The sequence below is a fragment of the Hippopotamus amphibius genome, chromosome 5, assembly GCF_030028045.1.
Source record: "Hippopotamus amphibius kiboko isolate mHipAmp2 chromosome 5, mHipAmp2.hap2, whole genome shotgun sequence".
Lineage (NCBI taxonomy): Eukaryota > Metazoa > Chordata > Mammalia > Artiodactyla > Hippopotamidae > Hippopotamus > Hippopotamus amphibius.
In genome coordinates this window covers 81093853-81117880 of record NC_080190.1, presented here as the reverse complement: position 1 = coordinate 81117880, position 24028 = coordinate 81093853, and the positions used below count along the sequence as shown (strand labels likewise).

At 44.4% G+C, this 24028-nt stretch overlaps 1 protein-coding gene across 5 annotated transcripts in view; it reads left to right on the top strand.

Annotated features, from left to right (window-relative positions):
• SIPA1L2 (signal induced proliferation associated 1 like 2) overlaps nt 1-24028 on the top strand; it is a 214022-nt gene that overhangs the window by 89945 nt on the left and 100049 nt on the right. For 4 of the 5 annotated variants that reach the window (XM_057734787.1, XM_057734784.1, XM_057734785.1 and 1 more), the window contains 2 exons: nt 17069-18786; nt 21680-21805. In XM_057734787.1, the coding sequence (XP_057590770.1) occupies nt 17310-18786; nt 21680-21805 (1603 nt within the window). In that variant the 5' untranslated portion in view covers nt 17069-17309. The remainder of the gene's footprint in view (nt 1-17068; nt 18787-21679; nt 21806-24028) is intronic. The other variant, XM_057734789.1, reaches the window with a different exon arrangement.

Below are 24028 nucleotides of genomic sequence, written 5' to 3'. Positions count from 1 at the left end.
CATCTGTGTGTGCACCAGCTTTGTCCTCTGTGTTTTACCCACCACTTTGCCTGTTCTCTCTGATATTTTAGACTGAACACTGACCCCAGGACACCACCACTGATTTAAAACCTGTTTCCATTGTCTCCTTTAGTTTACCCATCTCAGACTTTGACTCCAGCTTTCTGTAGAGACCATTGCCCTGTCATGCTCTTTGGTCTGTAACCCTGGACCAGCTGGGATCCAGCCCTTGGAAAAGTGTGGACTTGGCTGAGTGTAGTCACCGTAGGGAAGGGAATGTGGGGGTGAGCTTTAAAGGGCGGCCGCTAGCACTGCTTTTGAATTAATGGTTTCATTGCACCATATGCTTGTGTCAGGTTTTAGATTTTGCAAAGTACTTTCCTACCCCATGCATCTCAAAGATGAATCAACACGAGAAACACCTGAGGAACTTGTTAAAAACAGTCTGGGAGCCCCACACCCTTTCTCATGAGTCAGAATTCTGGGCAACTGGCTAAGGAATTTGTGTTTTTAACAGACTCTCCTCAGCCAATTTTCCAGCAACTGGCCTGGCATGGGTCCACAGACAGGCCTTTGGGAAGCCCTGACCTGTCCACTCTGCCAGTTCCAGAATCTCGTATTCAAAGTCCAACAAGGTAGACCTGGACGCAGCTAATGGCAGAGAGAGCCTTGCACCCATAGGCAGGGTGGGCCCTGACTGGGCTCATCTCCTGTTTTCTGCTCTCGGAACCTTACTTCCAAAGTCTTCCCTAGCGTTCCCCCTGTGATGAAAACAGGAGACCCTAATATGAAGGACAAAAAGATATACTCTGATAATATTTATTGATGGCACAGATGGGAAGCCTGGGTGTTTGTTCAGATTGGATTATGTAGCAGCTAAGCCTCAGAATCTTTTTTTTTTTTTTTTAAATATATATCCCAGTTCCCTAGACATCGCAGTGCATTTTAACAAGTATTATGGGATGTGCTTTATCACCCTCAAGAAGCATGTGAATAATTTTGGAAGCTAAATTTACTTTTCATCCCCCCATCTCCAGGAAAACTGCACAGAAATGCAAGGCAGGTCAGTATTCATTGTATGCCCAGATGAACTGAGTGTATAACTGGTTTGCAGTAAGGAGGGAGCAGCCTGAGCTGGGGGGTTCAGGGTTTGGCCTGGAATGATGGTGACGGCCGCAAAAATCACTGTTCATGTGTATCGGGTTTTTAGTGTGTTTCAGGCCTGTGCTAATTTTTGTGCACATGATCACATTTGACCCTAGAACCCCTGCTCCTCCTGTAATCTTCTCCATCTTAATAAGGGCCGACTTCAGCCTTCTTGTTAATCAGGCTCCAAATCACAGAGTCATCCTTGACTTTTCTTGTTCTCTCACCCTGCTCAGCCCATTCATCAGCCGGTGCTGTCAGTTCTACCTTCTCATCCAGATCCAAATTCTCCCTTCCAGAGTCTGTCGTCGTCACCAGCTGGTTCAAGCCCCGGTCACCCTGTGCTGCCTGGATGCTCGCAGTGGCCTGGCTGGATCCCTTTTCCCACCTTTGCCCACTGGATCTCATTCTCATTGAGCAGCAAGGTTATCTTCACTCCTCTGCTCAGAACCTTCCAGAACAAAAGCCCTCTGTGATCTGGCCCTGCTACCTTTCCACCCTCTTTCCTGGGATCCTTGGTCTTCTTGAATCTGCCAGGCTTGCTCCCAGCTGTAGGTTTGGTTTCCCTGATAGGAGCCCCTCTCCCCGGCCTCCTCCTGTCTACCTGTGTATACCAGGCCCTCATCCTTCCCTCCAGGTCTTCCCTGTAGCCACCTGACCCTTCTGGTAACACCACACCTACGCCTAAACATCCCAACTTTTTTTTTTTTTTGGCCATGCTGCGCGGCATGTGGTCTCGTAGATCCCCAACCAGGGATGGAACCGGTGCCCCCTGCACTGGAAGCATGGGTTCTTAACCACTGGACAGCCAAAGAATTCCCATCCCAACCTTTTTTATCCTGTCCCTTTACGGCACTCACCCCTGACAGCTTATGTGTTTATCTGTCCTCTTTATTCTGTGACTTCTTCCTCCAGACTAGATGTTGTGTGAAAGCAGGGCCTTTTCTGCTCTGTTCATTACTGGATCTTCAGATCTTCAGACCTAGAACAGTGTCTGGAACCAAGCAGGCACTCAAGTCTCTGTGGAATACGTACAGTAAAGCCTCTTTTACAGATGATGGACGTGATATATGATATAGTACGGATTTAGAGAGTTTGCGCAGGCGAAGCACTGTAAGTGACCAAGGGTCATTCACTGTACGGTTGAATTTAGGTCTAATGTCAGCATCTGAGTTCTTAACGTCACAGAGGAGTTGTCATGATGGAACTGAAAGGACGTTCTGGGGCGGGAACTCCAAGAAAGTACAGAAGTGGGAATGGGCTGGTGTCTGGGGACACAGCGAGGAGATTTTAAGGGCGGTCTTGGTCGAATGGAACTCAGTTTGGAAAGGGCTTTAAATGCCATATGGGGGGCTTGAGAAGTTTTACTTTAAATTGGGGATAATTGTAATTCCTACCATATAAGGTTATTGGAGTTAATACTTGATAAGTACATAGAAAGTGCTTGGTACTTAGAAAGTGCTCAGTAAATATTGAAATTAGAGTATATCTTTTTTTTATGTGACATGATATATTTATTGTTTTTTTATTGTAGTATAGTTAATTTACAATGTTGTGTTAGTTTCAAATGTACAGCAAAGTGATTCAGTTATATCTATGTAGATATAGATATGTATATATATTTTCATTTTCCACATTCTTTTCCATTGTTGGTTATTACAAGATATTGAGTATAGTTCCCTGTGCTATACAACAGGTTCTTGTTGTTTATCTATTTTATGTACAGTAGTGTGTATCTGCTAATCCCAAACTCCTAATTTGTCTCCCCCACCCCGAGTATATTTTAGCAAAGCAAACCTGGACTCTGGTCACCAGAGTAGAAACTTCTAGTGCTTTGGACTCATGCAAATGGTTTCTAGAGCTTTCTCAATTTCAAATTTCATTTATCTTCCTTAAAGTTAACTAAAAAACATTGCGAGTAAATAAATTACCAGGCATTCAGCTGTTAAATCTGAGTAAGGTACTTTAGACTTGAGAAAGCAGAAAACAGGAAGATTTGAGAATCACGCATTCCGCTTTATTTTTCATCTTTTAGAATTGTGTTTAAACCGGTAACTTCTGATCCTGGTTGTTCATGAGAATCAACTTTTGAAGCTGCGGATTCCAGGGTTCTCCCAGGCCCTCTGCACCAGAGTCTCAGGGCTAGGGAATCAGCTATCAATATCTCTTAGGTAATTTTGAAAATTGGGAACCACTGCTCAAAACTACCCCCACCGTGCTCTTAGCGAGGAGTATTTCCCTTTTTGCTTAGAAATTGGTTCTGAAGTTTGAAAAAAACCTTTCTAGTTACATTGCATTTTTACAGAGAGACTCAGGCATGGGCTTAAGAAAAAAAAAATCTGTGACTAAAATAAGAAGGGAACTGTAAATGCAAGTAGAATAAATGGTGATACATGATGAGAGTTCTGGTTAAACAGGACGGAATGCAGGAAAAACAGGTTGGTTCCCCTTCAGTGACAAAGGGGTCAGAGGAGTTCTGCTTTCATCACCTTGACGACTCATCCCAGAGTCTGGGAACCAGTGCTTCTCCCCCAGATCACCCAGCCTGGTGGTGCAATGCAGCTCCTGACACACTGCCCTGTGAGAGATAGGGCAGCCTTCAAGATATGAAACAGGCCTCTTGGGGTTCACTCTTGTCTTCTGTCGGCCAGAGTTGGCAACAACCTATTTTTTTTCCCGTGAGAAAAAAGGTAAAATTTGCAACTCTTTACTCCTTGTCTCTGGAGAGAGAAGGGTGATGCTTTATCCACGATGCTGTGGTCCTACGCCCTGCTTCTCTCCAGTTTTACAGATGGGTGAGTTTTCAATCTTAATGACTGGAATAAGGAAGGGAATAGCTCTGAACATGATTTTAGATCATCTGAACCAGAAGCAGAAGCAGGAAATCCTCAGCAAGACATTCTCTTGGCTGTGCTCCTGAGCCCTGGCTCATTGGTCACCCTACCTGGAAGCTTTCATTGGTCTCCCCCGAGCCAAGAGGCGCATCACCCATCCTTCCGTGCCCAGCTTGGCACTTAGTAGGTAGATAGGTAGGTGTTTGCCACATGAATGAATATGATGGAGACTGTGATACAATCAAGGAACAGAGAGTCCTTTCAAGGTAAAGTTTCAGGGTAAACAAGAGTGAGTTGCAGGGGGAGAGAGTCACAGGTGATAGCTTTGAAGGCACTAGATTTTGTTCACTTCTGATGGAAAAAGAAAGACTTTGCAGGCAAGGGGAATTTTACAAGCAAAGGCATAGAGGGGGGAGGGTCCAGGGGGTGGTTGTATAGACCTTCTCAGCCATAGTGAGATGTGTGAATTGAAATCGATGATTTCCATTCATATCATATTCAAATCAAAAAGGAAAAAGAACGGTCACTAGCAGTGAGTGTTAGGGAACCCCAGTATTAAATCCGTTTTGCCCCTAACTAGTCGTGTGACCTTCGGCAAATCAGTTAACTTCTGGGTTTATAAAGCGCAGGGGTCAAATAATTTTTCCGTTGTGTATGTGAGTCTGAGTGGGTGATTAATACTGAAAACACTAGACAGTGGTCTTTGGTATAAAGGAAGAAAGGATGTTTCTTTGAAGCAAAACCAGAAGGAGCAGTAAAAATACCATTGTCCGTGGTGTCGTGGAAGTCTCGCTGGTGTTATTCTGTGGCTGGATGATGTCGAATCTGCCCTGCCCAACAGACACTTAACTGGCAGGAACCAACTGGGACCACTAGCTTACGAGCTGGGCCCATGCACAGGTCTTTCAGGTACAGCTGGGCTGCGGGAGCTGCTGCCTCCCTCAAGGCCCATCACCTGTATCCCCCCAACACTGTACCTTTTCTAAGGACTCAGAGCAGTGGAGATAGGTACTTTTATTTCATTTGAAGTTAGCAACTTTGCCTTAGGTCGGCTTCTTTTGCCAGAGTCAGTACTTTTGTTGTGTTTTTATTGCTGACTTTTAAAGGCCGTATGTAACTTGAGAAGCTGCCAGCCATGGTGGAAAGAATGAAGCCACCTGGATTCCAGTTCTGGTCCTCTTGATTGACAGTCATTTGATTGTAATGAATTACCGACTTAGCTGCCCTAAGACTTTCTTCCTTATCTGTGAAATGGGAGAGCAGTCTTTCTTTTTTGTCTCTTCAGAGGTCTTCCTAGGATCAAGTGAACAGAAACAGGTTTTGGAAGTGGTAAATCCCCGGATAAATGTAATGCATTAATAGTAACATTTTATGATAAAGGATACTGATTAGTCAAACAAGCTCTCTGGGTCCACCCATGATTTTTAGAGGGGCCTCTGGTGATATTTTTAGGGGGGCCTCTGGTGATACAGATGATTTCCTTCCTTGCTGACCTGAGGCCAGTTTTCCTTGGTTGGTGCTGTGTTTATGTCCCCAGACAGGTAGTCATCAGAACTGCAGCGTCTGCATCTCTTTCTTACTCATTAACCTAGAAATTGAAAGAAAGTAGCGATTTCCATGACCATCATTTTTATAAGGAAATAAGGTGCTTAGTGTTGTTTTTATTTTAATAAATGGTTATATGTTATATTAGGTGGTCATTCTTTTTTTTAAAGATATTTTATTTATTTATTTCAATTAATTTATATTGGAGTATAATTGATTTACAATGTTGCGTTAGTTTCTGCTGTACAGCAAAGTGAATCAGTTACACACACACACACATATGTATTTATCTCCACTCTTTTTTTGATTCTGTAGATCATTACAGCGTGTTGCGTAGAGTTCCCTGTCCTTATTAGTTATCTATTTTATATATAGTATTGTGTATATGTTAGATAGTCATTCTTTTACTTTTTTCCTTTAGGTAAAGATCTTTGACGTTCGGAACGTCATTAAATAAATAATCAGCCCAAATTAATTACTATGCATCTGTAATCAAAAGTAGTTTATATACTTGGCATTCAATTCATACCTAAATATTCAAAATAAAGTATGTTGAGGAAGTGTTTCCTCCTGAGTGCGCTGGAATGCATCCTCTGTGACTAGTGAAATGAAAATGTGTCTCCCTGAAAGCGAGTGCCTTATGGAAGTACACTATGGGGAAGACTTCCTGAAGGAGTCATTCTAATATCACCCCGGTTTTGAGTTTGCGGGAATCTTTGTCTTCTAGAGTATCGGGTGTGTTTCCTGAACCCAAGCCAACGTCGCTCGGACACCCCGGGGTAAAATCAGGCAGTGAGGGGTGTGAACGGAGCCTCCTCTGTGTCCTCCCCTTCTTTGTTTCCCTGCCGTCAGTATCTGTGCCGCAAGGTTCCTGTGTTTTCTCAGGACAGGTTTATTGCCAGAAAGGGATGGAGTATTCGGCCTGGACGTCGTGGTGTTTGCAATATTTTTCCTCACCCGCTAGGTCCTGGGTTTATTGTGGCCCGGCCTTCTGGAAGCGGTCAGCGACAATCCCCAGTAGGTGGACCACCTTCCTGGTCCTGAACCTCTGTCTGCCTTTATCAGCCCCAGAGCCTGCCCTGCCGTAGAATCGAGCAAGCAGCATGGGATGTCCTCCTGCTTCCTTCCTGCATGGCAGTAATACTCATGTTTTGTGTTTCTGTGGTTGGGTATCTTCTGTCAGCTCTCACTTGGTCCCCTGACACCTGTCTGAGGTGTGCATAGCAGACGGCATCCTCATTGCACACATGACACTGAGTCACAGTGGATGCCTGGATGGCTGAAGGGCCCACAGTTAATCAGGTCCTCAGAGGTAGACACCAGTCTCTTAATCCTGAGCCCTTTACACTGTCTTCCACTCTGCCTTGAAGTGCACCCAGTGTCACAGGAGGTGTAGGCATATGAAAATAGGTGCAAATGTAAGACATTATTCTAACCAGAGTGATTTCCAGTGCGTGGGAGTGGGGGGCACCGTCTTTGGGGATACTTGCTATAAAAAAACATGTATTTTAAGTTAAGCAACAATAGGTATCGCTCATCTAACACTAATATCTGTTTCCATGTTTAAATATCTTAAACATGGAATAATATCTTTAAGATAAGCATGCATTGGTTTTAGGGAGGATTATTTTTTAAAATATCCTATTTATTGAATTTAAACTATTTATATATGTATGTGTGGATTTACATGTTCATATATATTTGTAGTTGCATAATTTGGAACTTTAGAAAAAAATACAAAGAAGAAAGCAAAAACCAAGTATTAGCCTGTCTGTAATAGATACGCACCATCATAATACGGGTGTGTTTCTTCGCAGTATTTCTATGTCTGTAGATTTTTAACATAAAGTTTTGTATTCGGCTCCTTCATAATATAAGCTTGTAAAGCCCCAATGCCATGCATGTTCTTCAGAAATTTTGGGGGCTGTGTAGTATTTCATTGTACTGTATTTACTGTATGTACTGTATTTACCCCTGGCCACTGGCTGTTTCAGATTTTTCATTCTTGTAGTTGTGGAGTGAATATCTTTCTATATATGTTTTCTCCCACATCTCTTATTTCTTAGGTAGACTTTTCAGATGTTGAAGTATGAGTCAAATGACTTGTACGGTTGTCTTCATTGGTGTTCAGAAGGGGTGCCTTCTGCAGCTGGAGTCAGAAGTGGTGTCCTGTTCTTTTAGCTTCATTTCTCCTATTACTTGTTATGCATGTGCATCTCTCACCCAGCTGAGGAGCTTCTTGAGGATTAGGAAGCTCTGTCATTCATCTTTAATGCTCCCCTAGGCTCCCCCCCACCCCCGGTATCCAGTCCGGGGCCTAATAGAACTGAATACATTTATTTACTGGAGTAACAAAAGGGGTTTTGTATCACATAATAAACTTCATAAAGCTGTTCAGCAAAACGCAGTATCCTGTAATTCAAATAAACACGAGAACAATGCAAAGATGGCTTGGAGAGTGTGTGATTAGTGAATGGGACTTTGTTGTGTATTTGCTGCTGAAATGACTATTTTTTAAAAAATAAAATACTAGACTATTGTCTAGATTGGTGGGGTTTTCTTTTCATGCCCATTATGTTCAGTGGAAAGGAAGCATCTTCAGATTGGATGGCTTTCTGGTCTACTTGTTGGCTTTTAACAAAGAATATGTTGAAAGTAGCAGCTTTGTCCATTTAGTTCAATTTTCAATAGTACTGATTGATTTTAGTTTTGTTGCGTGAGATGAGACAGATCCTTCACTGTGCAAGAGCTTTCACTGTGGACTTATTGGAAAACACCAGGAATGAGAAGAAAGTGAGAGGGTTGCTTCTCTTTGAGACAAACAACAGGAAAGATCCCTAAAAGTACTCGTTAAGGCTCCAGTCTCCCAGGTTTTCATCATAAAATGCTCAGGTTCCCTTTTTGGTCACCTAGTGTCACTCAACCTTCATTTAAAGAATCGAACAGACTATTTTCTGTGAGGTTTAAATGCACATATCAGAGGTACAGTCTATATCACTTGGCACCAAATAGAAATTCTTTTCTTCTTTTGCTGTGTTTTCCTGAGACAGAAATGCCTCCGCTTAAATTATTAATTGGAACGTCTGATTCCCTACTGTGTCATCTGTAAGCCAGGGGCCACATGGCTGAAAAAAATGCCATAACTAATAACCTCCTGAGGGAAGGAAGTACAGGGCTATCTCTTTTTATGTTTTTCTGATTTAAAAGATTTAATGGGAAACAGTCAATACCCACAGCTGTTCTTCCGTCTCCTTGGAAAAATTCCATGATCAAAATATTCCATTTCAGAAAATGCCTCTTTTGTTTATTCTGCCTTTGACATACACATCCGTGGGTGGAGGGATGGCTGAAAGTCGCTTACTCCCAGGAGTGGGTTCCTGTTTTTCATTGACACACTGAAAGTTTAAACTCCAAAATCATCTCGTTACAATACAGTGCAGTCCCTAAAATAATGTGAATTAGAAGTTGTAGTTGGGAAGTGAGTAGCACCTGACTGGAGATCGGGGTCTTTCCCTCACCTTCGGAAAGCTTCTGTTTGCCTCGTGGAGAATCAGCTTAGCTATTGCAGTTCAGTTACTGCTTTGTGTTGCTGTTAGTCTTTGCACAGAAATCCATCAGCAAGTACCACAGTAGGTTTTGTAAACATGACCATGCTCCTTGGGGATAGTTACGTGTCGTACTCGTTTTAGTTGCTCAATTTGAAGTCAATTAGTTTATCATTAAATAATCTCTCAAATATAAATCAGTTTTTCCAGCTCATGTTTTTCAAACTTTGGATATAGGAAACATGGACACAAGCACTTGGCATCTGGATCTTGTTGAATCTTCAGAATAATCCTCTACATTGGTAGGATTATTCCCATTTTACGAGTGGGAGACTGAGGGTCAGAGAGGATGAGTCACTTTGCTGTGGTCTCAGCCAGCATGGGTAGAGCCTGGATGCCTGCTGAGTGCTGCCTGCAAAGTCCTGTCTCTGCCTGCCCAGAACTAGAGGAGTCTGGAGGAGGTTAGCGCCATGTAAACAGGCTGGTGTAAAATAGTGTAGTGTTAACGTGAAGTCTGGTGAGAAAAGAGGGGCAGGATGCTAGAGGAGCCCGCATTAGAGAACTTAGAACCAGCGGTAAGATTTGAGAAGGCTTCCGGAGAACCCAGTCTGTGAGCTGAGTTTGCGCTAATAGCGCCTGTAAGCAAAGTGGAGGGAAGAAGTCTTGAAGAGTATTTGGCCAGGGGAGCAGCCTGTGCAGACCCCCTTGAGCAAAGGAGAATGAAAGGCAGCACGTGCGGGCGTGGGGTGGAGTTTGGGCAGCGGGACAAGGGTCTGGACAGGTACTCATGGACCAAACCCTGAGTGACCTGTATCAGGGAAGTTTTGAAGGGTTTTAGGATAATCTAGGAAGAATAAGAGTGGTGGCAGCAGTTGAGACAGCACCGTGTGCATGGATTTGAGAAAATTCAGAAGGTCAAGTTGACAGGTCTCAGATTGCACGTGGACCGTGAAGGCAGGGCAGGATGGGTCCTGGGTGCTGGGCTTGGGCGGCAGGGGGATGACGGTGCTGCTTCTGAGCTGGGCAGAGGGGGAGCAGGTGCCCAGGGGCTGGGCAGGAGGGCATGTGCGGTCGTAGCGTGGCGTGGCCGTGTGGCATACGAGACATCTTGGGGCTGTGGGTAGGTTTCAGAGTCATCAACGTGGAGATTCACATAAAACTTTTAGAATTGCACAAGGAAATGGATGGAATTAAAAGAGAAGGCAGCCTAGAATAAGCCCTGAGGAGCATCAGCACTTAAAGACCAAAGGAGGAGCCAGCAGGGAAACCAAAAAGAGAATCAGGAATCATTGTGTTCCGTGCGTGTGTATGATAGTATGTTGAGACAGTACTTTGGGGTAGTTTGGTTTGCAGCCATTTCGGTTTAGATGGATGGATGTAAGCTAATCCTGAGTGCCTGCTACATGCCCCACCTGATTCTAGGAGCCAGGGAACAGCAGTGAATAGGGTGGACCAGGACCCTACTCTGGTGAAGCGGAACAGCTGCTTCACTTAGAAAGTCACGCAAGAGCTCCCGCTTACAAACCTTTGGTTTGGCCCTTTTATTCAGCATGGATTATAATTCCGGATAACGTAGAGCCATCACACGGGGTTCCAGTGGAGACTGGATCCTTTAGACACTTCTTACTGGGGTTTCTGCTTTACTTTGATGAAAAAGTCCTTTACACCAAGGGCATCAGCTTTTGCGGGGACATCACTTGAGAAATTCTTCCAGATAGCAACATGGAGTGCTTCGAAAAATGATTCTGACACCAACGTGAACTTCCCACTCCCCCCAAAAAGAATTATTCTCCTTCACAAGTCATAGATTACCCCTATGTTATAAAACCTCAAGGAGATGAATTTTGCTCTTTTATAGTATTCTCATGCCCCAAACGTTTATCTTTGGTACCATCCCAATGTTTAATTCAAGATAAATGGCTGAGAATGAATTTTCATGTTCAGATCTACCAAAAACTTAGCAAAGTGTGATTATTATGGACCGTCTTTATCCGTTTATGACCGTTATTATTGAATAATAGCCCATTTGTCAAATTGTTTCATGTCCTCGATGTTCATGGTCTACTATGATAAGATTCGAGTTAACAGATTGTTTAATAGCTCTTTAGTCATAACTTCATTGAATAGCAGGCTGAATGTACGTGAACTTAGTGATGTTATGGGAAACGCACTTCAGGTGATTAGACCGTGTGCACCAGCACGCGTCGTCTTCATGGCCACAGAGAGGGTGAACCTGGGGAAGGTTTGTTCCTCTTTTTATTCCCTGCTCCGTTATACATGTTAGTATTAGCCGATGGAAAATGAGCATGAAAAATAAATGTTTTTATGGTAGTTATACTTTTATTATAAATCTGTCATATAATTTTAACCATTTTTTTTTGCCGTGAATGAGTCTCATAATTTGTGTGTTTTGTGGTTTTCAATCCATTTGCTACAGCTGCAGCCCTGGTAAGTGGCTCAGTTATAATATTGCTCCTGAAGACTCACTGATGTCTCATGGAAAACTTGGGAAAACATTCTATTTAAACACAATTATGCTTAAATATCACATTTTCTCCAGTTCTGTTCTGTCCTTGAGAAATTATTACCAAGACCATTAGCATGAGAACAGATCAGTCCTTCCAGCTCTGAAATTCTTTAATTTCTCCGAGTGGCCGTTCACCGCCTCTTCTAGCCCTTCCTCTCTCAAGGCTGCCCCGCCACCTGTGAGGTCCACATGGAGATTGTAAAGTGCTCGCACAGTGCTGGAGACAATTTCTGATTTTTTTTTTTCCTGGGGAGCAAGAGCCATAGAATTTGATGAAATGTAAGAATAATTGGAAACTATTAGAGGGAGATGTCCTTGACATTTAAAACGAACTCAAAGAAAGGAAGAACAGCGGAGAAACAGGTTCGAGATCCCTTTTAATTGATGATGATTCTATGATGAACGTGGTTTCTTCTGTCCCAGCAAATGGTCCGTGTCCAGGTTTGGGGAGTTACCTGGAATGGAGGCTGTTCATGCTGCTGAGGCCTCACTGTAGGTTATTATTCTGTTCTCTTTATAAAATCCTCAGGAAGGAATTAAGCTGCATTTTCCCTCTCCTGTAGTGGTACTCGCCTGTGACTGTGTGCTCTGTGCTTTGTTTGGGGGCCAGTCACGGCCCCCTAATTTCTGCAGGCTGCTCTTTTGAGACTCTTCTCTGAAATGTCATCCTTTTCCTGTCCCCTCCGTGATTTTGGGACCCATGGACACCAGTCAGCTGCATGGCTCCCTGCCCTGCTCTTGACATTCATGGTGAATTTGAACATGGAGGAGATATATACATATATACCTAATGAGTATAAAGGATAAGTTTGGGAACAGGTACAATATTTTCAGGATGCTTCCTAGATTATACCTTCATTGCATTCATGTACACACATAGTACTAAGAGTGCAAATCCCTGTGTTCCAGAAACTTCTCAACTGAATACTGCATGGAAAGAGGCAGAAGGTTAGAAATTGGGGGAAAACTAAAGATGATGAGATACAGAGGGGTCTTAGGTTCCAGGCTCCTGTAAGCAGGCACGTTTGCTCTGGATCCCTACTTTTCCATCTGTGGCCCTGCCGGACAAACAGGATTGATTCACTGGTGTAGGGCATCCTGTGCATGTGCGTGTGTGCGTGCACTCACACATGCGTGTGCCTGTCTCTGTCTCCCCCTCATCCACAGTCTGACCTACAGGTTCTGGACTGCTCCAGAGGTCATTCAGCTCATGCTTTAGATTTTTATTCCCTCTGTTGTTTCCTTTCTGCATTTCTCCCCACTCAGAGCCTGTACCATTCCTTCTTGACATCTGTTTTTCAGACATTGATTTCAGTTCTTCGCCGTGAACCATAATACTTCTTAAACTGCATGATGTTACTAATTTCTCTTACTGAAAAACAAATGCTGCAATTGTTTTGAGGTGTTTTATTTTCATTACAGTGTTAAAATATAGAAGTATTTTAGTCATATTTTTAAAAGGAAGGTGCCTTCTATAATTCTGTCATTAGAGATTCATTTAGGGAGGTACAGCAAGCTAGAAAATGTGGCCAGGAGTACAAGGTGGCAGGAAGGGATCTGCAGGAGTTCTGTTGCAACTTTAGATTAAGTTTATTATTTAGCCACTGTGTCAAGCTTTGAGCACTTTGAATTGTTAGTAGCACATATAAAATGTGTTAAAGGATGTGTAATTATGACATTAGAGCAGGGATCTTGCCTGGAAGGCTCTGGTTTTGATTTGGACGCTGCTGCCAGAACCATGACTTTCCGTCCATTCATTTATGGACCAGGCAACCCGGGCAACACCGTGCACAGTAGCTGTAGGCATCAAATTTCCTGTCTTTGGTCTTTAACCAAATAGAAGCTTGGTCTCTTAGAACATTTAAAATGGGTCTGGAAATACACAGAAATCTAAGTCAAACTGAGTAAAGCTAAAAAGGTGATCTGTTGGCTCAAGCAGCTGGAAAATTCTGGAACTGGTTTCAGAGCCCCTTCCTTAGGCGTCCTCCTTTTCCTCGCCTGGGTCTGCCTCATGCTGCAGTCCTCCTTGTCAGTCACGTTGGCAGAGTGAGCCCGCTGCTGCGTGGGCATTGCCAAGGTCAGAGCACCAGGGTTGGAGAACCCTTCCTGGCCCGGCTTGTGGGCTCATCCCTGGACCAATCACTATGGCCTGAAGATGCAGCACTTTCATTGGTCAAACCTGGGTCACATGGTAGGGGTGGAGTTAGCCCCACATAAATGAAATGGTTTAAGAGGTATGGTACCCATTACCAAAAGAAAGGGGAATAGATCCCAGACAGGAAAACCCAGTAGCCATCTGCTACAGCTAATGTTTTTATCGCATGCACAAAATTAAAAAATCCTAACTGAAGGAATATTCTGAGAAGATTTCTTTGGGAAAGGGTTTGTGTGCCCTGAGCTTGCTACAGTTTTTGTGCTTTTTGGCCAGCCTAATAATAAAATTCAACACCAGTTCACCCGTTTTTAGTTGCTGCTATTATTCATTCCTGTTTTAAAGTAGTAACCCTTACTTTTTAACAATATGTTGGTGTCTTACATTTTTATGAGAGATTTATGGAATAAAGATTTTGTAGTTTTAATACTGTCTGTGGCAAACAGGGATACCGCTAGAAATGTAAATGGGTGTGAGAGCTTGGAAGACCAGTTTTCAGATATGAGTCCAAGCCCAGTGACCCTAATAGCTTGATGGTTAGTTTTTCCAGAAAAAATTACTCAGTGTCCGTGTTTTCCCTGGTTATCCTAGTTTTCAGGTTTCTGTGTTTTATGCATTCCTGGCAGGTGGCTGGAACTCAGAGCTTCCCTCTGGGGTGTGTGAGTGGGCTGCTGGTAAGGGGAGGTGCTGGTTTGCTGGTGGTGGGGTTGGGGAGAGGGACCAGAGGCCTCGAGCATCCTTCTGCTTTGCCTGCCACGTACTGTGGGAACACTGGTATTTCAGTGTGTGCCACAACAGGGAAGAGGAAGGAAGACGGGCTACATCCTACCTTATTAGATAACATTTGATCTCGTAAATGGGAGGATAAAGGGGTTTCAGATTCGTGGTTGAGGTGGCTCTTTGCATTTTGTGCATCCGTTGGTCATCTTTTTAGTTAGCGGTTGTTACATTTCTGCTCTCGTCAATGGTAATCACTCCATTTAAATTTTCATTCTTGGATCGGATTGGGGAGTTTGTGTTTTTTTGCCAGGAAATCTTAGTTTCTTCTATGTCTCTAAATTTGTTGCTGAAGAGTTGTTTGTGGTACAATTCTTTTCCACTTATATTTATTTCTATACCTCCTGTGTGTATGGTCATATCTCCTTTCTCATTTCCAAACTTCCATAATTCTTTCTTTCTTTCTTTTTCTTTCTTTCTCTTTCTTTCTTTCTTTCTTTCTTTCTTTCTTTCTTTCTTTCTTTCTTTCTTTCTTTTCTCTTTCTCTGTTTCTCTCCTTCCTTCCTTCCTTCCTTTCTTTCTTTTTTTCCCTTTTTCAGGTTTGGGAAGGAGTATATCTATTTTCTTACTCTTAAAAAAAAAAAGTCCACCTTTTGGATTTGTTTGTTCTTTCTACCCCCATCCCCTGTCATTCCATTAATTTCAGCTTATATGTTTTTTTGTTCCATCTTTCCTGGTTTCTTTTGGTACATTTTGTTGTTCTTTTTCTAATTCCTCAGGTGGTGAGCACTTAGTTTCTGATTATATTTCTAGAAACGTCACAGTTCAGTGTTTGGAACTGGGTCCTTGATAGGGCATGGTTGTTTCTTCAGTAACAAGGATACAAATTAGTATTAGATAATGAAAATGAGTATCATATTAATGCCACTTGAGAATTCACATAGCTCTATACCAACCATTAGCAGTTATCTTACCCTTTCAAATTGTGAGTGTTCCGTAAGCAACAGACTTATCAATAGAACGTATAGATTATGTAGAAGCCTACTGCAGTGAATCAAATACCATTTCAACAGAGAGCTATTAGGCAAGAAGTTATTTTCTTTCATATCTCGGTTTTCTTTTCTTTTTTTTTCTATTTTCCGGAAAAGGATTTGATGATAATCTCAATTATAGAGGAAATGACTGTAGTTCAGAATCATCTGTGGTTCTTTTAAATACAATACTTCTAAGTGAAATAGATAAGATGCAGTCAGCTCTGGTCTCTCTCTGAGAAGTCTGGGCAGATCCCTGTCTGTGGAGTCCACGGAAGCATCTGACCGCTCATTCCCTCTTTGTTTGCACATCCTAAAATATTTCCTTAACTATGAAGCTGCCCTGGGAGCAGACAGCAAGCATGTTGTCATGCCCCGACCAATTTCCGCCCGCCCCCAATGGGGAAGAAAGCAAGCTGCCATCATAAGAAAATATTTGCTATTCCAGGAGACCACCCCATGGTCATCAGCAAGTCATTAAGAACCCATTGGAAAGAGTCATTACATTGTTTCGCTAGCTGGAATTTTAACATTATTCCTAACTGAACGGCAGTTATTTTTTATGCTTTGGTGAAGGCTGAGGGATATCAGCTGTATTACACCTTTATTCTCATCATTATCTTCAGAAGAAGTAGAATCATTCTTTTTTTTTTTTTTTTTATTCTTGTGCCATCAGTAAGATTCCCAGACAGCTATGAGTTTGGGAAATATGTAATACCTGGAAAGTATTTTTGTCTAATTAAAGATAGAATAAATTGAAAAAATTATTTGTAACTAAAGAGGAGAGTTGATGAGGTCAAGTTTCTATCAGCCACAAAGGTAAATTGTATTTTAAATCTCTAAGCTTTCATTTTCCCCTGCACGTTTGTCAAGTTGCTAGTGGTATAATGAACTAGAAAGTTGTACTTGTTCAGACACCAGATTATTGAAGACTCCTTCCCACTGTCAGGGGATCTCTGTGAGTTCCTATTTGCTTGCAAGAGAGCATTCTGAAGACTCATTGTGAATGCCTGGTGTTGACCTTTTTGCTGCTGCACATTTTGAGTGTAACTGTTTTGAAAGAAAGTTTAAGAATACTGAAACAATTCCATGACCATTGCGTTACTCTTATAACTAATTGAAATGTTGCTTGATTGCCTGATTTAAGCCAGGCTACATCAATAGATAATGTTGATGCAGAGTTGAAGGGCACAGCTCGTGGCTTAGAGGCACTTACAGTTAGCTAGTGGTGGAGACTGATCAGTAAACCAGCATTAACAGTATAAGGGAAACTGCTATGATAGGTGTAGATGGTGGGTGCTATGGAAACACAGAGGAAGCACTCTTTGCTCAGATGTGGGCTGAGGGTGGGAGGGTACTGCTTGATTGTGTGGTGTAAATTTTAAGCAGCCAAGTAGAGCAAAAAAGCAGAGTGTTCTAGAGAGGAGGATAAGAACAACAGTGCGGAACCATGAAACTCCACAACAGTTTATGGGGAATTGGAGAGAAGGGCATATAAGAAACCACATGGAGAAGGTATTGAACTTGAACTACAGCGATTGTTAATGGCTGTTTTCTGTTTTCTCATTCAGGTGAAGGAAATACTCATGGCCAGATGTCTTAAGGGATGCTATTGAAAAGGACGGAGGTGTACAAAATTATTGCAGCAACTGAGAAGCAAGTTGGTTTTGGAGAAGCCGTACTCTGAGGATGTTGTTTGCTTTTGGTTAGCAAGAGAAACTACGTCTGTAGAAGAAGGCTTTGTAAATAACAATGTAATTAGATGTACATCGGTCTTTCCGGTGAGACTTGGAACTTCTTGCCTTGGTAGACATGAGCGACCCCAGGCAGTCACAAGAAGAGAAGCACAAGCTCAGCAGAGCATCTTCGAAGTTCAAGGATCCCCCCAGAATCATGCAGTCCGATGATTATTTTGCTCGAAAATTTAAAGCCATCAATGGCAACATGGGACCCACCACTTCTTTAAACACCTCCAGTTCCAGCGAGAGTGGCGGTCCGCCCAATGGTACCCCGGCCGTGCCCAAGATGGGTGTCAGAGCAAGAGTATCTGAGTGGCCCCCTAAAAAGGACTGCTCCAAGGAGCTGACCTGCAAGGCCTTGTGGGAAAGCCGGTCCCAGCCCAGCTATGAAAGTGTCACGTCCATTATGCACAATGGGCAAAGTGACCAGAGTGACCGCCAGCAAGAGGAGCCACTCGACCTGGACTTCGTGGAGGCGAAGTATACCATCGGAGACATCTTCGTTCACTCTCCGCAAAGAGGACTGCACCCCATCAGGCAGAGAAGCAATAGTGATGTTACCATCAGCGACATCGACGCGGAAGACGTCTTAGACCAAAATGCAGTGAACCCCAATACCGGGGCCGCCCTGCACAGGGAGTACGGGAGCACGTCTTCCATTGACCGGCAGGGCTTGTCAGGGGAGAACTTCTTTGCTATGCTCCGAGGGTACCGGCTGGAGAACTACGACCACAAGGCCATGGCCCCTTTCGGGTTCCCCGAGTTTTTCCCCTGTGACCCTTCAGTCTCCCCCAGCCTTCACGCGGCGGCACAGATTTCTAGAGGCGAATTTGTGCGCATCTCAGGATTAGATTATGTGGACAGCGCCCTTCTCCTGGGGAGAGACAGGGACAAGCCTTTCAAACGGAGGTTGAAGTCGGAGTCGGTGGAAACGTCCCTCTTCCGCAAGCTGCGGACTGTGAAAAGCGAACACGAGACGTTCAAGTTCATTTCTGAGCTGGAGGACGGGCGTCTGGAGAGGGGCATCCGCCCTTGGAACTGCCAGCGCTGTTTTGCACATTATGACGTCCAGAGCATCTTGTTCAATATCAACGAAGCCATGGCCACGAGGGCGAACGTGGGGAAGAGGAAAAACATCACCACCGGGGCCTCGGCGGCATCCCAGACCCAGATGCCAGCGTGCCCGACGGGCAGCTGCGACTCCCCGCTGGGGAGCAAGGAGGACCTCAACTCCAAAGAGAACCTGGACACCGATGAGGGTGATGGGAAGAGCAACGACCTGGTCCTCAGTTGTCCCTACTTTCGAAACGAGACAGGCGGGGAGGGCGACAGGAGGATCGCGCTGTCCAGGGCCAACTCGTCCTCCTTCAGTTCCGGGGAAAGTTGCTCCTTCGAGTCCTCGCTCAGCTCTCACTGCACCAACGCGGGAGTCTCGGTCCTGGAGGTGCCCAGGGAGAACCAGCCAATCCACAGGGAGAAGGTCAAGCGCTACGTCATTGAGCACATCGACCTGGGGGCCTACTACTACCGCAAGTTCTTCTATGGCAAAGGTAAGGCGCCCTGCGTGGCCCCGGGATCGCCTCCCCGGAGCCCCTTGTGATTGAGCTTGTTCTGTGTCACAGAGCCTCTGTCACTGCTGGACTGATCCCTTCTGTGTTTACTTTTTATTTTTTTGGCTGCACCGTGCAGCACGCGGGATCTTAGTTCCCCAGAGAGGGATCGAACCCACGCCCCCTGTAGTGGAAGCACGGAGTCCTAACTACTGGACCACCGGGGACGTCCCAGATCCCTTCTTTGGGGATCCCCGGTTCCCTACCTTTGCTGATTCCTAGTCCCCGATGTGGAACCGTCTGCTCTTTCCTTCTCTCTGCCAATTTGTGAGCACCACACACGTCAGCCTCCGTTTAGGTTTTACCTCTTTTAGGGAGTCTTTGCTGATGACCTCCATTGCTCTTTCATTCCTCTGAATAATCTCCTTTACTGTGTACAGAGGATAATTCTGATTCTTTTCCCTCTAGTTTTTTCTGTACTATTCTCCTACCCCTTTTACTTTAATGTTTTCACGGCTCCTACTGCATTGTTGTACCTATTGGAAGTGTTAAGTAAATCTTTGTTGAAAGAATGTATGCATGTATAAATTAGTAGGGTAGACAAATTTCGTTTTCTTACAGTTCTACAATCAGGCGTAAAGGTTAAGACACAAATAATTCCTTGGTGTTGTTATTTTAGAAATTCTTTAAGTCCATGTAAAATAAATGATGTCTACTTTTATTTGTATGTTTAGCCTTGAAGGATGCGTCCCTCAGAGGTCATGTAGTTGAGTCTTTAGCCTCTCAATGTGTCCTCAATAATTCCAGGGACATGAGAGTCCACTCGGTGTGAGAGGCCTGCAGAGAAACGTGTTCTATGCACATGTCAGTAACACACGCCAAATAGAACACCCAGGGACTCTCCCCGTGCCTTCTTAGTGGGTGTGACATGCTTCCTTTGCCCCTTCCTTCTAGGACAGCATCCTCTTTGGGGCTTAGTTTTCTGTTTCCTGTTTCACCTGCCACCACCCCACCCCCACATTCCCAGGTGTCACCTTTTAGAGCCCTGAGGAGGGGGAGGTGGCCCAGCCAGCCGCAGGGGGCCTCTCCCCCTTCTGTGCCTTCATGAGTAAACCATCCTGCCGCTGGTGTGGATAACTGTGAGCTGACTGTACTTTTTTAATGTATTTAGTATTGGTTTCTATCTTCAGAATGCTTGCCTGCAACCTTTGACTCCAGCTGTTTCTTTTTGGGGGTAGGTCGGGGTGTAACTCCGACCTCAGGAGGTCACTCCATCCACTTCAGTCCCTGGAGGCATCTTGGTGCTTTTCCCCGTGGACTACAGTAAACCAGACCAAATGTAATTATTAAAGTAATGACGTCCCCCACTTTTGCCTCCATCCAGATGTCACCCATCATCCGTAGTCAGAATATGACTTCACATACATCCATGGAATGAGTGTAATGTTGACAAGCAGCCTAGCTAAATAAACAGGCACTCGAATTGCAGCTGGGCATGTGGTTCGCGTTGTCTTTCTGCTCTCATACTGCTGATGTGATGGGACTGAAATCATTCTGTCCACATCCCGGTTCCCCGGCCGTGTCCCCCGCACTCCCAGCTCAGCCCCGGCTCCCGGAGGGCGCCAGTAACTCATGGCCCTCAGGCCGGTTCATCCAGGGGCAGCACTGCTCACGGGTGCTCTCGAGGTGGGACTTAGTTATTTTTGGAAAGGGAGACCATGGAGAAGTAGGCTTCCTGCTTAAGCCTTTTTTTAATGGATGAAGCCATGGCTGTCAATGCTAGCAGTAACATAGTCTCTCGGAATGATTGTGCCCTGAAATCTGCAGGAGATGAGTCATTCTGGCTGACTGAGTTCTGTACGTAGTTTGTGATTCACCCTGTAAAATATCAGAGTGTAAAAACTGTATGTATGTGTGTAGCTGTATACATACATATTCATACAGATACTTAATGCCAGCATCTCATTTGTACTCCCTTGCATATCTTAGTCTATTAAGTCTCCACAGTGTATACGGAATAAAGAGCTGATGTTTTCTGCACCATCTAATCCATTTAACAGTCCATTTAGGGTCTGTTCCACGAGATGATTTTAGGTTGCTACACTCTCTTAAGTCTCTTGACTACTTTTTGTGGTTTTTCTCTCGAACTCTGCCACTTTCTGATAATTGCAAAGCATTGTCTATGAGTGGTTTATTTCCTCCACCTTTCCTGATTTGCTACTGAGGATTTTCCAAGGCTTAAGAAAGGACGTCACCCAACTTGGTGGATTTGAACATGAAATAAAACATAAATGAGAAAAATTAGCATAGACGCCCTGTGGGTGAGTTGTGAGTGAGTATAGACATGTGGTTTGACAGTTCCGGGGTGCTGGGCTCGCTCTGGGTCTGTGAGTGAGGCAGACAGCCGGATTCTAGATGCCTGCACAGTGAAGGTGTGGGGCAGCCATCCCCCAGGTCCTTTGTCTTCTGTGTTGCAGTTCTGTGATGGGCACAGTGACTGTCGTGTGGCTAATGGGACCTGGGGCCAGGATGGAGCAGGAGGAGACAGAATCAGACCCAACCCAGCCCTGCCGCTCTGCTCTCTCTCCCTGCGGCCCTGGACCATGCCCACTCCCTCCTATATTTAGCTCTTGCCCGTGGGCCCCTGTGACTTCAAAATGCAATTGGCTGCAATAGCAGCTGCTGCTGCTCTGGCTGGTCTCTCTGTAGAGCCATTAAGGACTAAAGGCAGAGGCAGCAACACAGATTCCCAGAGGCCAGGTGGCCAGGGCCTCCTGTGTGTGGGATTGGAGCTGGGCTTTTTCCCAAGGACCACACACTTAAAAGCATGCGTCTGCCGGATAAAGTGCAACGATTAAATTAATGATTTCCTCCCATTTTTGCATCATGCCAGATTCACACCGGCCTCAACCACTGGACTTCATACCTGCCAACACATCACAAGCTGCAGGAACAGCATTGTGTTTCAAAACAGAGGCCCTGGGCAGAGTGGCACAGATAGAGAGGGTGTTTTTTGCAGGTAGCTTTTTTCTTCCCCCCCTTTCCTCTTTTCCCTTCACTCAGTTGTTCTCTTTGGAAGCAGGCTTTCAAGGAATCTTTTGATACTTTCCAGAATGCCTTTTCTTTTCTTCCATTCTTCATTGTTCTGTGTGAAACTTCCTTTTCAAAAGAATGACATGGCTCCCAATTGCTGGGAAAGGTTTAAAGAACCGAGCTTTAATAAGGCGGTTGACTTTTTATTGGGTAGTTAACGTGAAGTGGCTGCTCTTTATGTCAAGGTGTATTCTTATGACACAGTCATTGAACGGCTTTGAGTAACTTTGCAAAAGGATTTACGCAGGGGAGTGGCCTGCCATGGTGCCCTGTGGGCAGCATTGCTTGTCCGGACAAATCCACCTGTAGCCTGCAGTGAAACGGCTTTTCAAAGGAGCGTGGGGATTGCAGCAAGCTCAGTGAGTGCTCCTGAAGGTCCCTTCCTATTGCTGGTGGTGACCCTGGTGCTGTGTGTCAGGCCACTCTGCCCCTCACGAAACTCTAGTGGAACTACGGTTCCCTCCTGGGAGCTAGCCCCCTAGATGGGGGTTCCACCTGTGGACTTGGTTTGAATTCCCTTTCACTTCCCTTGCAGCATAGCAGACCTCCTGGGGCGTAAAGCCACGTAGAGCTGCTGACCAGCAACTGGCTGTGCCCAGTGGTGGCCGGAGCTGGAGCTACCCAGACAGCAGAGAGATGCTGTGGGTTTTTGTGTATCTTGCACTTTTTAGGGAATTGTGCACCTGAGAGTCCCTCGGGAGTTCTAAAGCTGTCTAGTGCCTTACTTCGGGTCACACACACAAGTAATGGCTCCAGAAGACAAAGTAAGTCCCTTTGGGGTAAACAGAGGTCAAACCAGAGAGAAGGATAAAGCTGTGCCGCTTTGATGACTCAGGAGTGAAATGAAAAGCACTGTCTTAGGAGAGCTACTTGGCTGGTTTGGAAACGTGTTCCTATGGACATGTGGGGGTGGGGCAACTAAGATTGACAATATTTATCTTTTTTTGTTGTTGCTTAGAATTTTTACACAGCGTATAAATATTCTATGATCATTATAATATAATGATCTTATTTTCCCATAAGGGAAAATAAGAAAAGGTAGAAAAGCAAAAGAAAAAAAAAGAACACTACACCAATCCAGAAGAGATAGTCCCTAGGTACAGTTTCCTCATTATCCTGCTAGGCTTTTTCTGATGCACAGTGCACGTACACGGCACCCTCTCTTGTTGGTGCTTTGGGTGCTGGTGCCTCCTTCATGGTACTTCTGTCATCATGTACAGAGCTGCGTCAGTGCTCCGAGAGCCATTATCAATGATCGTTATCCGCCCTGGGCGCATGAGGAGATGCCAGGTATTTGCCAGACGTGATCTGGGCAGAAGAATTAATGACTGTATTGGCTTTACTTGAAAGAAAAACCTACCAACTTGACGGAAGCACGGTGAGAGAGAGACGTATATTTCTTACACCTGCAAAACTACTCATGTCAAGTATGTTAGTGAATGTTCATTTTAACAACAGATCTTTACTTGAAAAGCAAATTACTATAAAAAATGTTTAAATTTCATAAAATTTGAAAGACGATAGAAATTTAAGCCGTAGCCTTCCGCTTCCCCACTTGAATGTGGGTTGTGCTTAGTGACTCACGTCCACAGGACGGAGTGTGGGAACAGCAGGGAAGTCTGGCAGGCACTGCCCCGGCCAGGTGGTCCATGTCAGCATCAACGGGGGGAACCACTTGGATGGTTTGTACCCTTGGTGTGATGGGAGTGGCATTTCTGTGGCCTTCCTCTCCAAACATACAGCCTCAGTCTCTTTAGGGAAGAACATTAGGCAGAGCCCAACTGAGGCACATTCTGTAAAACCCCTGCCCAGTACTCCTCAAAACTGCCACGGTCATCAGAAAAAAGGAGAGTCTGAGAAAGGGGCACAGTCTAGAGGAGCCTAAGAGACATGATGACAATGTCGTATGGTGCCCTGGAGGGGACCCCCAAACAGAAAAAGGACATTAGGTTAAAAACTAAGTACATCTGAGTAAATGACGGACTTCGGTTAATAATAATATATCAACATTGGTTCATTAATTGAATAAATATACTGGAGTATGTACAATGTTAACAGCTAGGAAACTGGGTGAGGGGTATAAGAGCACTCTGCTGTCTCTGCAGCTTTTCTGTAACTCAAAAACAATTTGAAAATTGTTTACTTAATT